This window comes from Schistocerca americana, chromosome 1 (assembly GCF_021461395.2).
Source record: "Schistocerca americana isolate TAMUIC-IGC-003095 chromosome 1, iqSchAmer2.1, whole genome shotgun sequence".
Classification (NCBI taxonomy): Eukaryota; Metazoa; Arthropoda; class Insecta; order Orthoptera; family Acrididae; genus Schistocerca; species Schistocerca americana.
In genome coordinates this window covers 435609115-435622964 of record NC_060119.1, presented here as the reverse complement: position 1 = coordinate 435622964, position 13850 = coordinate 435609115, and the positions used below count along the sequence as shown (strand labels likewise).

The window sequence follows — 13850 nt, the reverse complement described above, 5'->3', positions numbered from 1 at the left end:
GGACTAGTACCAAGATCAATGGCTGGGTAGTGGTGGTGGTGTAGGAAAATGGTCATTAGTGATATTCTAAGTGCAAGTGAAAGTGAATCTTATGAATATTACAGTTATAATTCTAATTCTACTTCTGAAGATGAATTTAGTAACAATATTGATACTGAAAATGCAAAAGCAGCAGAATCTGACAGTGCAAATGATGATATGGACGATGTAATGCTTAGTCCAAGTATGCAGCAGCCAAAGAAAAATAAACAGGAGAAATGGAAGTGGGGAACACATTTAGACAACCTGTCAAAATTTCAATGTTCTGAAAACATAGATATTTTTCCAAGAGTATTTTCATAGGTACCAGTTTATTTACAGCAGGCATCTTTAAGCACTTCTGCTACTGCACAATGTCATCAGACATGTAACCATACACCAGTTTCACTCTGCATTCAATGGCATTGCATAGAGACTAATGTTCCCTTTAAAACACAGATGCTTAAAGAATTATATGTGCTCACTTCTGAAAGGGTTTTAAACAGTTTTCTAGAATCAGGTAGGACATTCTTGGCCCTGTGGGCTTGCTCAAGGGAGGAGGGATTCAGTAAGCCCACCAGACATCAGTATGGTAAATACATCACTGACCTATGTAATGGCTACAGTGTCTGAAGGTAAGCTTCATGCCACCTGGTGTAAGGCTTATAGCAGCATACTGGGGATGCTGGGCACCTGAGATGATGAAAGGCCAGCTAAAGCCTGCCATAATCCATTCAAGTATTACCTAAGGCAGTGGAACCCTGATCTGAGACAGACTTTTATAATAAACTGTATGATTCTTTGGACTACTGGTCTGCTATTTGGACTTCACCTCTATCTGCTACCACTTCACTCATGCTCGGACTACTTGGACTCAGACTGTATAATGGTTAGACCATGTATCAGATACTAAAATATTGATTCAGGTCATGTGTTTGGTAGTAAAACATTTTTGCTGTGGATAAGGTTCTGCACTGAAAGTTTTCATGCTCAACTGCCAGCATGTGAAACCCATAATTTGAATAATAAACGCTGGACTAGTGTCTTTGATGTTGGTACTTGGACAGTTTTATGATTTTCAGTATATACTGTCACAATTAATAAATGCTGGACGGGGTGGCTGAGCGGTTCTAGGCGCTACAGCCTGGAACTGTGCGACTGCTACAGTTGCAGGTTCGAATCCTGCCTTGGGCATGGATGTGTGTGATGTCCTTAGGTTAGTTAGGTTTAAGTAGTTCTAAGTTCTAGGAGACTGATGACCTTAGAAGTTAAGTCCCATAGTGCTCAGAGCCATTTGAACCATTTGAATTAATAAAGAAAAAAAAATGTTTCTAATGAACTATAGTTACAACTATGTTTCAACATGCAAATATGTAACAAGATGGACTGAGAAGCAATAAATGTAGATAATACTTGATTTGCTTTGATAATGACCTCACCTTGTGTAAGAATGATAATGACCTCACCTTGTGTAAGAAACTGAAAATCCATATGCACCATTACAGAAACAAACTGGTACATACTCCTTAGATTCAAAAACTACATAGTAATAAAAAAATCATTATGTTTGAGAATTTGTTGCTCATTAGAAAGTTTATAGGATGGAGTGTTTACAATACACTTTAAATTATGCCAAACCTACACCAAGTATTAATATTCAAATTGTATCTGAAACGAAAATTACAAAACATACTTAATTTTCACAAATGTTTATACTAGAACCTTATTTAGATTTTTAAAACACAAAAATGACTTATAAAACTTCAAAAATCCCTTTCAGAGAAAAGTAAATGTTAAAATATGATCTTGGCTTTAAGGTTTCAAAACAGTTGCCTAGCTCAAGTTCCTTAAACCTTTAAAAGCGGAGTGCTAAATTATATTTTTATAGTTAATGATCATTACAGGCAAGCAGGAATATAATATGACAAACACCAACATCTGTTTCATATTTAATATGAGTGTGGACATTCATTAATGACCTGTGTCATGAGATTAAAATGTAAATATTGTACTATATCTGCACTAAGTGCATCATGTTTGGCTCTAACAACTCAGGGAGATAAAAGCTCTTTGGATGCATTAGACTGTGGACATGATTTTTTAAATATTGCTTATATCATACTATTATGTGATATTGATGTGTATGGTGAAATGTTCATCACCTTCACTTACATGTGCTCCCTGCCGCCATTGGATAAGCAGCTGAGCAGCAAGTCGTATACTCCTAGCTCACTCGTTTGTTACATAGTTTAATTCTTAATTTCTTTGCGTGTTTTTGGTACTTGCATTGTTTAATTCATAAATTTTGGGCGTATTATAGTATTTGAGAACTGTAGCATCGCGTTTTAGTACCTGAATAGTGTAAATTCGCGTAGTCGTTTGTCTACTGTTTTTGTTTTGAATGGCCAGTGTCGGTTGGTCACAGTCAGTGTGCTCCCTGCCGCCGTTGGATAAGCAGCTGAGCAGCAAGTCGTATACTCCTAGCTCACTCATTTGTTACATAGTTTAAATCTTAATTTCTTTGCGTGTTTTTGGTACTTGCATTGTTTAATTCATAAATTTCGGGCGTATTATAGTATTTGAGAGTGTAGCATCGCGTTTTAGTACCTGAATAGTGTAATTTCGCTTAGTCTCCTTCCGCCGCCGAGCAGTGTCAGCAGTGCGCAAGTAGCAGCATTACTGCATTTACTAGGCAATCTTGTATTTTAATAACCATTTAAATTTTGTCGATTTGTTTGCGCTCTCTGTAGATTAGTTCAGACGTTCTTTGCAAAACAGTTTTAGCATGGATAGGGACTGCAACTGCTGTGTTCGGATGCAGGCTGAGTTGGCATCCCTTCGCTCCCAGCTTCAGGCAGTGTTGGCTTCGGTCACACAGCTTGAGGCTGTTGCCAATGGGCATCACTGTGGGGGTCCGGATGGGGGTTTGTCGGGGACGGCCAGCTCGTCCCACGCATCCCCTGATCGGACTACAACTGTGGTTGCCCGGGATACTGCCCGCATTGAGGCTGATCCCTCACCTGTGGTAGAGTGGGAGGTCGTTTCAAGGTGTGGCAGGGGGCGAAAGACATTCCGGAGGGCTGAACGGAAAGCCTCTCCAGTTTGTCTGACGAACCGGTTCCAGGCTCTGTCTCAGGCTGATACTGATCTTCGGCCTGACATGGCTGCTTGTCCTGTTCCAGAGGTTGCCCCTCAGTCTGCAAGATCCGGGCAGTTGCAGAGGGTGGGCTTACTGGTAGTTGGGAGCTCCAACTTCAGGCGCGTAATGGGGCCCCTTAGGGAAATGGCAGCAAGAGAGGGGAAGAAAACCAATGTGCACTCCGTGTGCATACCGGGGGGAGTCATTCCAGATGTGGAAAGGGTCCTTCCGGATGCCAAGAAGGGTACAGGGTGCACCCATCTGCAGGTGGTCGCTCATGTCGGCACCAATGATGTGTGTCACTATGGATCGGAGGAAATCCTCTCTGGCTTCTGGCAGCTATCTGATTTGGTGAAGACTGCCAGTCTCGCTAGCGGGATGAAAGCAGAGCTCACCATCTGCAGCATCGTCAACAGGACTGACTGCGGACCTTTGGTACAGAGCCGAGTGGAGGGTCTGAATCAGAGGCTGAGACGGTTCTGCGACTGTGTGGGCTGCAGATTCCTCGACTTGCGCCATAGGGTGGTGGGGTTTCGGGTTCCGCTGGATAGGTCAGGAGTCCACTACACGCAACATGCGGCTACACGGGTAGCAGGGGTTGTGTGGCATGGGCTGGGCGGTTTTTTAGGTTAGATGGCCTTGGGCAAGTACAGAAAGGGCAACAGCCTCAACGGGTGCGGGGCAAAGTCAGGACATGTGGGGACCAAGCAGCAATCGGAATTGTAATTGTCAACTGTCGAAGCTGCGTTGGTAAAGTACCGGAACTTCAAGCGCTTATAGAAAGCACCGAAGCTGAAATCGTTATAGGTACAGAAAGCTGGCTTAAGCCAGAGATAAATTCTGCCGAAATTTTTTCAAAGGTACAGACGGTGTTTAGAAAGGATAGATTGCATGCAACCGGTGGTGGAGTGTTCGTCGCTGTTAGTAGTAGTTTATCCTGTAGTGAAGTAGAAGTGGATAGTTCCTGTGAATTATTATGGGTGGAGGTTACACTAAACAACCGAACTAGGTTAATAATTGGCTCCTTTTACCGACCTCCCGACTCAGCAGCATTAGTGGCAGAACAACTGAGAGAAAATTTGGAATACATTTCACATAAATTTTCTCAGCATGTTATAGTCTTAGGTGGAGATTTCAATTTACCAGATATAGACTGGGACACTCAGATGTTTAGGACGGGTGGTAGGGACAGAGCAGCGAGTGACATTATACTGAGTGCACTATCCGAAAATTACCTCGAGCAATTAAACAGAGAACCGACTCGTGGAGATAACATCTTGGACCTACAGATAACAAACAAACCCGAACTTTTCAACTCTGTATGTACAGAACAGGGAATCAGTAATCATAAAGCCGTTGCAGCATCCCTGAATATGGAAGTTAATAGGAATATAAAAAAAGGGAGGAAGGTTTATCTGTTTAGCAAGAGTAATAGAAGGCAGATTTCAGACTACCTAACAGATCAAAACGAAAATTTCTGTTCCGACACTGACAATGTTGAGTGTTTATGGAAAAAGTTCAAGGCAATCGTAAGATGCGTTTTAGACAGGTACGTGCCGAGTAAAACTGTGAGGGACGGGAAAAACCCACCGTGGTACAACAACAAAGTTAGGAAACTACTGCGAAAGCAAAGAGAGCTCCACTCCAAGTTTAAATGCAGCCAAAACCTCTCAGACAAACAGAAGCTAAACGATGTCAAAGTTAGCGTAAGGAGGGCTATGCGTGAAGCGTTCATTGAATTCGAAAGTGAAATTCTATGTACCGACTTGACAGAAAATCCTAGGAAGTTCTGGTCTTACGTTAAATCAGTAAGTGGCTCGAAACAGCATATCCAGACACTACGGGATGATGATGGCATTGAAACAGAGGATGACACGTGTAAAGCTGAAATACTAAACACCTTTTTCCAAAGCTGTTTCACAGAGGAAGACCGCACTGCAGTTCCTTCTCTAAATCCTCGCACAAACGAAAAAATGGCTGACATCGAAATAAGTGTCCAAGGAATAGAAAAGCAACTGGAATCACTCAATAGAGGAAAGTCCACTGGACCTGACGGGATACCAATTCGATTCTACACAGAGTACGCGAAAGAACTTGCCCCCCTTCTAACAGCCGTGTACCGCAAGTCTCTAGAGGAACGGAGGGTTCCAAATGATTGGAAAAGAGCACAGATAGTCCCAGTCTTCAAGAAGGGTCGTCGAGCAGATGCGCAAAACTATAGACCTATATCTCTGATGTCGATCTCTTGTAGAATTTTAGAACATGTTTTTTGCTCGCACATCATGTCATTTCTGGAAACCCAGAATCTACTATGTAGGAATCAACATGGATTCCGGAAACAGCGATCGTGTGAGACCCAACTCGCCTTATTTGTTCATGAGACCCAGAAAATATTAGATACAGGCTCCCAGGTAGATGCTATTTTTCTTGACTTCCGGAAGGCGTTCGATACAGTTCCGCACTGTCGCCTGATAAACAAAGTAAGAGCCTACGGAATATCAGACCAGCTGTGTGGCTGGATTGAAGAGTTTTTAGCAAACAGAACACAGCATGTTGTTATCAATGGAGAGACGTCTACAGACGTTAAAGTAACCTCTGGCGTGCCACAGGGGAGTGTTATGGGATCATTGCTTTTCACAATATATATAAATGACTTAGTAGATAGTGTCAGAAGTTCCATGCGGCTTTTCGCGGATGATGCTGTAGTATACAGAGAAGTTGCAGCATTAGAAAATTGTAGCGAAATGCAGGAAGATCTGCAGCGGATAGGCACTTGGTGCAGGGAGTGACAACTGACCCTTAACATAGACAAATGTAATGTATTGAGAATACATAGAAAGAAGGATCCTTTATTGTATGATTATATGATAGCGGAACAAACACTGGTAGCAGTTACTTCTGTAAAATATCTAGTAGTATGCGTGCGGAACAATTTGAAGTGGAATGATTATATAAAATTAATTGTTGGTAAGACAGGTACCAGGTTGAGATTCATTGGGAGAGTGCTTAGAAAATGTAGTCCATCAACAAAGGAGGTGGCTTACAAAACACTCGTTCAACCTATACTTGAGTATTGCTCATCAGTGTGGGATCCGTACCAGATCGGTCTGACGGAGGAGATAGAGAAGATCCAAAGAAGAGCGGTGCGTTTCGTCACAGGGTTATTTGGTAACCGTGATAGCGTTACGGAGATGTTTAATAAACTCAAGTGGCAGACTCTGCAAGAGAGGCGCTCTGCATCGCGGTGTAGCTTGCTCGCCAGGTTTCGAGAGGGTGCGTTTCTGGATGAGGTATCGAACATATTGCTTCCCCCTACTTATACCTCCCGAGGAGATCACGAATGTAAAATTAGAGAGATTAGAGCGCGCACGGAGGCTTTCAGACAGTCGTTCTTCCCGCGAACCATACGCGACTGGAACAGGAAAGGGAGGTAATGACAGTGGCACGTAAAGTGCCCTCCGCCACACACCGTTGGGTGGCTTGCGGAGTATCAATGTAGATGTAGATGTAGAAAAAAAACTTGAGTAAACTATGAAGGTTGGTTTAAGTGGCTTCAGCCTTTTACTTCTGGCAACTGACTATTCTTAATGTGTGACTACTTATTTTTCTGTGAAAGGATTTCTTCTCATGGTTTGTGTGACTTAATCCTTAATTCCTTATTCCCTATCCCTGGTGAACTAATCCATTTAACTGTTAATGATATTACCTTCTTTCTTTCTTTCACTTTTCTTCTTCTTCTTCTTCTTCTTCTTCTTCTTCTTCTTCTTCCGCTTCTTCCGCTTCTTCTTATTCTCTCTCTCTCTCTCTCTCTCTTTCTGTTTTGGCTGGTTTGAAGTAGCCTGCCACAAATTCCTCTGCTGTGCCGTCCTTTTCCTATCAGACAACCTACATACTCAACTACAGGGTGTGTCAAAAAAATGTATACACACTTGTCATAGACAATTTATTTCCCGTTCTACAAGGTTAAATATATGTGAGAAAGTAATTTTGGGTTTCTTCAGCAGATGGCAGCAGTGGCAGGGAAGTAACTGCAACATGGCGGACATGCATTTGAGCTTTGAAGCACGGAAGCAGATAATTAAGTGGTACTGGAAGTTTGAGAATGTAGCTGCAGTTCGAAGACAGTGGAGAAGTGAGTATGGTACAGAACCACCTTCAAGGTCAACAATTACATGTATATGAGACAAATTCGAAATTCATGGAACAGTGTGCGATGTGCATAAAGGTTGATCAGGGCGACCTCGTACAGCTACACGTGATGATTCCACAACTGCGGTCTTGGAACTGTTTCAGCATTCACCTCAAAAATCTTCAAGGCAAGCAGTAGGTGAGAGTAATGTAAGTGCTAGTAGTGTGCTATGCATTCTGAAGAAAGACAAGTTTCATGTGTACATTCCAAGGCTGGTGCAACAGCTAAGTGACGACGATCCAGATTGAAGGTTAGAATTTTGCGAATGGATTCAGGAGATGGTGAGATATGAACCGGGGTTTATGGGTAGCATAATTTGGTTTTATGAAGCCCAATTCAAACTCAATGGAACTGTCAATAGGCACAAGCGTGTGTACTGGGCTGAAGATAATCCTCACATTACAATAGAAAAGGCTGTGAATTTGCCTGGTGTAAAGTGCGGTGTGGTTTGTCTGCAAGGGGACTCATTGGGCCTTTCTGCTTTGATGGTACTGTTACTGGAGAAATGTACCTAACAATGCTTGCTGACTCCATATTCCCTGCCATTCGTGCATTATACGGTAATGATGAGTTTTATTTCCAAGATGACGCCTGACCGCACTATCATAGGGGCATACGAGCATACCTGGATCACAATGTGCCAGGCCAGTGGATAGGATGCAGGGGGCCAATCGAGTTTCCTGCACGCTCTCCAGACCTCACGCTGCTGGATTTCTTCTTATGGTGCACAGAAAAGATGAGGTGTACAAATGTAAACCACGTAACCTGGACACACTTTGGAATGAGATTCAGGCGGTGTGCGCAGAAATCTCATTGGACACTTTGGTATGATATATGGAATCAGTGGTGACTCATACCCAGAAATGTATTGATGCTGAAGGCCACCAGTTTGAACATTAATCACATTTGCAAAGTACTTTTATTTTTCCAATTGGACTTTAAGCTTTCCATTTCCAGAAATTTAACATTGTAGAACCGGAAATAAATTTTCTATGATGCTTCAAAGTGTGTATACATTTTTTGATGCACCCTGTATTTGCTGGATGTATTCCAAGCTCTGTCTTCCTCTATAGTTTTTACCCTCTACAACTCCCTCTAGTACCATGGAAGTTATTATCTAATGCCTTAACAAATGTCGTATCATTGTGTCCCTTCTTTGTGTCAGTGTTTTCCGTATATTCCCTTCCTTGTTGATTCTGTGGAGAACCTCCTCTTTTTTTATGTTATCAATCCATGTAACTTTCAACGTTCTGATATAGCACTACATCTCAAATGGTTCAGTTCTCTTCTTTTCCAATTTTCCCACAGTCACTGTTTCAGTACAACATGATACTGTGCTACAAATGTACTCACAAATTTCTTCCTCAAAATAAGACCTATGTTTGATACTAGTAGCCATCTCTTGGCTAAGAATGACCTTTTTGCCAGTGCTAGTCTTTTTTTTATGTACTCTTTTTTCCCTCCGTCATGGGTTATTTTGCTGCCTAGGCAGCAGAATTTCTTAATTTCATCTACCTCATGACCCCCATTTCTAATGTTAAGTTTCTTGGTATTCTCATTCCTGCTAATTCTCAATACTGTTGTCTTTCTTTGATTTACCCTCCCATCATTGTTTCTTTGATGTATAGGCTGAACAGTAGGGGTGAAAGACTAGGTTCCTGTCTTACACCCTTTTTAATCTGAGAACCTTGTTCTTGGTCACCCACTGATATTTCCCCCACAGATTCTTATACATATTGTATATTACCCATCTTTCCCTACAGCGTACCCTCATTTTTCTCAGAATTTCGAATGTCTTGCACTATTATACATTGTTTAATGCTTTTTTCAGGCCAACAAAGCTTATGAATGTGTCTTGGTTTTTCTTCAGTCTTCCTTCTGTTATCAGCCAAAATGTCAGAACTGTCACTCTTGTTGGATAGTAAGTTAAAATATCCCATTTCTGAGAAAAATTAGGCTTTAGAATAGTTTATATTAATCCTCTAATTAAACAGATAAAACTTCTGAGTGTACTACATCTCATAAAGGTAAGAAGGTAAAGGTCCCATCCTGACCCAACACTACATCTTATTAAATCTTATACAAGGAATATTTCCATGAAAAACGTCTCTATAGGGAATATTTACGTCATGCCAATCGACTAAATGTCAGTTCATATTTGAGCAGTAAAAATCAGGAAAATGCAGCTCGTATTTCTTTTTTTTTGGTATCTCAGGTTAGTGCTGTGTATAAATTAGATCACAACAGAAACAGAAACATGTATTTGTGTTTGGAGCTATAGCAGAGCAAGTGGATACGTTTTACATTGCTAAGTTTATGGTGTAATGTTTAACTTTTTATTTATATGCTAATCAGCTGCCCAATGCTTCCTCCAAATAGTGTGTGTTGTTTCTTCCTGTACGATTCTATGTATTTGACATTAATAAATTACATTAAATTATTTGAACAATTAATGAAAAATATCAATACAAAAATGAAATAAAGTGTACATTAATAAATGACTCCAGAAACATAGGCGCACATTAATATATGACTCCAGAAACATAAGGGGTGGTATAGGGTGACAAAGGATTGCCATATCTTGGACCATGTAGCTTTTGTTCTTTTTGTCCAGTTTATGAAACTGTAGCAATAAAAAGAAGTTTCAAAGTGCCATTTATTAGTTGTTGTGAGACTGCTAAGCTCTTGATAATATAGTGCACCACCAGAAGTAAAATATGCTGTTTTTTATCACTTGAAAATCCCCATAAATAGTTTTGTTATTCTACATCCATTCTACACCAGAAATTTGCTGGCTTTGACAGTCTAACAGCTATTACCTACCAGTAATGTTGAGAGAGCTTCCATACAGATCTGGTCCAGGCTGATCATAGTAGTATGAGTACACTGGTTGAGGGCTGTTTACCAGAAGCTCCAGCTGGTGTGCATGAGGTGCTACAAACTGGCTGTCAGAGACAACCTGGAAACGAAAATATTATCATGAATTACTAGAACAATAACTGCTGTTCTTATTTGCATTCCCATGACAGAATCAATATAAAATAGACATTTTTGCTAACATGAATTGCACAATAGTTTTTTTGGTTCATCATTTTGACACTGATAACATTTTTTTTGATACAGATAACCGATACCATGTATAGTATCAATTTTGCATAGGTTAAAATTATCTCAGCTGTTGAACTAAAAGAATTCATATGACTTTGGATAAGATGTATTATATTTTAAGCTAAAATGTATAAAAAAGAAATTAATGTGTTACAATCGATATGCAGTAACAGTTAAAATAACTCTTCTTTTAAAAATATTTGAAATTATGATATTTCTGGCATACATAAAATTCATATTATTAATTGTGCAATCAAATGCTAATTATTAAATTTATTTCTGGATTTATTTATGAAGTAATTATATAATTTGGTAAAAATTCTTCTCCTGTCAAGAAAATATGTAAACTCGTTTGCTTTGTAAACAGTTTGGAATATTGTTAGTGCCACAGAATGTAAGTAGTGGTTGGCATGCCTCAGATGGAAACACACGTATTTTGCTAATCTTGTCTCTAACAATGTAATTTGTGGTTTGACAAAAGTGGAGATTGTGAGTCAGTGTGGTATAGGAGGATTGGATAAAACAAAAAGATACTTATAGCAACAGGCAAATCTTCATCAGTTATTTAGTGAAACAAGAACCCACAATGTTAAATCAAAATTTTCAGCAGCAAGAATGTACTCCTAGACATAACAAGACTGAGCCATCAACATCAACAATGAGATAATGAAGATAAGTAAAAAGTTATTATTTTGTATATCTTACACCTCTCGAAACATTTGAAAATAATGAATATACTAAGACAATGATTTTAATAGTGATGTGTGGAAGGATAAAATTACAAGTGAAACATGGATTGTGCAAGAACTGGAACAGAAGAGAACTGAAGCATTTGAGATGTGAAATGTTGAAAATTAGCTTGACTATTATGTCAAGGAATGTGGAGGTTGTCGGCAGGCTTCGTGAGGAAAACACTGACAAGGAGAGGGGACTGGATGACAAGGCATGGGTTAAGACATCAGGGAATAACTTCCATGGTACTAGAGGGAGCTGCAGGAGGTGAATACTGTAGAAGAAGAGAGATACTGGAATAAATCCAGTAAATAACTGAGGATGTAGGTTGCAACTGCTACTCTGAGATTGAAAGGTTGGCACTGGAGAGGAATTTGTGGTGGGTCAGTCAGAAAACTGAAAACAAAAAAAAGTGTGGCAGAATATCAGAGAGACATTTGGAACTACCAGTACAAGACTATGTGGCATGTTTGCCACATCTTGTGTGAACTGATGTGCAATGGTTCAACTGCTCATTGTTTGTACACAGTATTTCAGTTGCACAGAAGTGGTATGGCATTGTTGACGTATGTGGAATATATAAAGCATGCACACTTTGTTGACATTGAAAACTCTGATCACAGTCAGTTTGAGGTGGGCAGGGAACTGAACGGCACATATAGCACTATTTAATCACCGGAAAGAACATTTCAAGTATAAAGAAACATTCAGCACCAGTATGTACTGAATTGATCATATAATAAAATCCAGTGCCAGAATATTTATCTTGTTTTAAGTGCCTGAAGCCACCCAACAATAAGGCACAAACCATGGCTGTGACATTGTGGCAGTTTCTAGCTCACATGTATCCATTAGACTGAATTTTTAGATTGGAAAGCCTGTTTTGTATTTTTTTTTGCCCCATCAGAAGAATTCTACTCGCATAAATGTACCACATTGCTACATGAAATTCGTTCCACAAGTAGTATTACGTCTGTGAATGAGACGCAGTTGAGTCATCCACGTGAGAAAGCCCTCTTGCAAGCAGACGAATAGTGTCCTGTGTTCCACATGGATCGAACTTATCTAAAATTCTTGTCATTTTAGAGACTAAAAGTTTTCATGCTATTCTATTCTCTGAAAGTTAGAAGTGAAGTTTGGAAGTTGAGAAGTAAAAAGTTATAAACATTCTTGATAAAATGTGTTTGGGGTAACAGCTGCTCAGAGTATGTAATTCCTGTATGTAAGAAGTAAGTTTTTTGTTCTTAAGATGTAATGTTATGACATGTACAATACCCTTACCTTTGTTTAACTTTTACACTGGCTTCCATTTGATTCACAGTGAATGTCAGAGAAAAGAATAGAATTTCAAAACATTCTGCAATGCATGTCAATTCATGGCATTCACACAGACTATCAGTTAAATGGAATGAAGCATCAAATTTTCTTGGGAAGAAAGCATTTTTGCTGAAGTTGGTGTGTGAGGGTGTTGTGCACAGTTCTGTTGCCTGCTCAGATTGGCAGTTAATTTAATCATGCTGCACTCATCATGTGGTAGTCATTGATTTTCTTCTTTTTTTGTCTATTAATTTTGTTGTTTGCTTAGTTGTCATGACACATTATGAAGAACAACTTAATGTTTTTGCTGTAAGAGTTCTTACAGAAAAGATGTTGAATACATGGAATAAAGAAAGTGATTAGGACTTTGCAATACAAAGAAAAAGACTAAACTGTACAAAAATCAGAACGTAAATTTGTTAAAGTTTTCATTAAAAATTCCCGTTTTAAAAATGAAGATCAGGAATGTCAAAAGAGAAACATACAGTTTTTGACCTTATTTGGAACTTAAAAAGAAAACAAGACACAGAAGATAATACTGTTTGTTGTGTTTAGCTGCATACGGTTGGCCAGTAATAGTCCAATGCAAGGAAGGATAGAAAATGAGGAATTCTACTTATTGTTGGTGGTTATTATAGTAGAATGAACCCATGATTAAATTTTCGGGAGTATAAATGGTGTGAAATTTAGTGGACAGAGCTGCCTTCTATGGCAGTAATAATAGCTCTACAACAGTTGGGCATTGAGTCAAACTGAACTTGGCTGCCAATTAGGGGAACATCATTTCATGCTGCTTCAACTCCATGGCACAGGTTGTCGATTGCAGTGGCTGGTGGATGGTGATGTGCTAGAATATTTTCAATCTATGACTAGAATTTTCAGTCCATAAGAGATCCAGCAAATGTGCTGGCCAGAGCAACAATCGAACAGCCTCTCTGTCGAAGTGGGTCAGGACAATATGGGCGATGTGCATTCTTGAGTTACATTTTTTAAAGATAAAGGCATGAAGATCTTGAGGGTAGGGCACAGCTGCCATCCATAACATGCCATAAATATTGTAGTATCCATCCAGATGATTGGTTATTTGAACCACCAGTAATGCACCTCTCTGTGCTGTCATGTCAAGAGAAGTCACAACAGTGCCCCAGTGATATGGCACATTATCATCCATAAAAAGTTCATGAATGAATGCAAATGGTCTCCAAGTAGCTGGATGTAACCATTTACAGTCAATTATCAGTTCAGTTTGACCAGAAGACCCAGTCTATTCTGTGTCAACACAGCCCACACCATTATGGAGTCACCACCAGCTTGTACAATGTCTTGTTGACAACTTAGGTCCATGGC

At 39.8% G+C, this 13850-nt stretch overlaps 1 protein-coding gene across 1 annotated transcript in view; it reads right to left on the bottom strand.

The window, feature by feature from the left end:
* The window catches only part of LOC124623368 (carboxylesterase 4A-like), a 363176-nt gene that overhangs the window by 48068 nt on the left and 301258 nt on the right, over positions 1 to 13850 (bottom strand). Inside the window, exon 10 of the mRNA XM_047149031.1 lies at positions 10170 to 10305. Coding sequence (XP_047004987.1) covers positions 10170 to 10305 — 136 coding nt within the window. The remainder of the gene's footprint in view (positions 1 to 10169; positions 10306 to 13850) is intronic.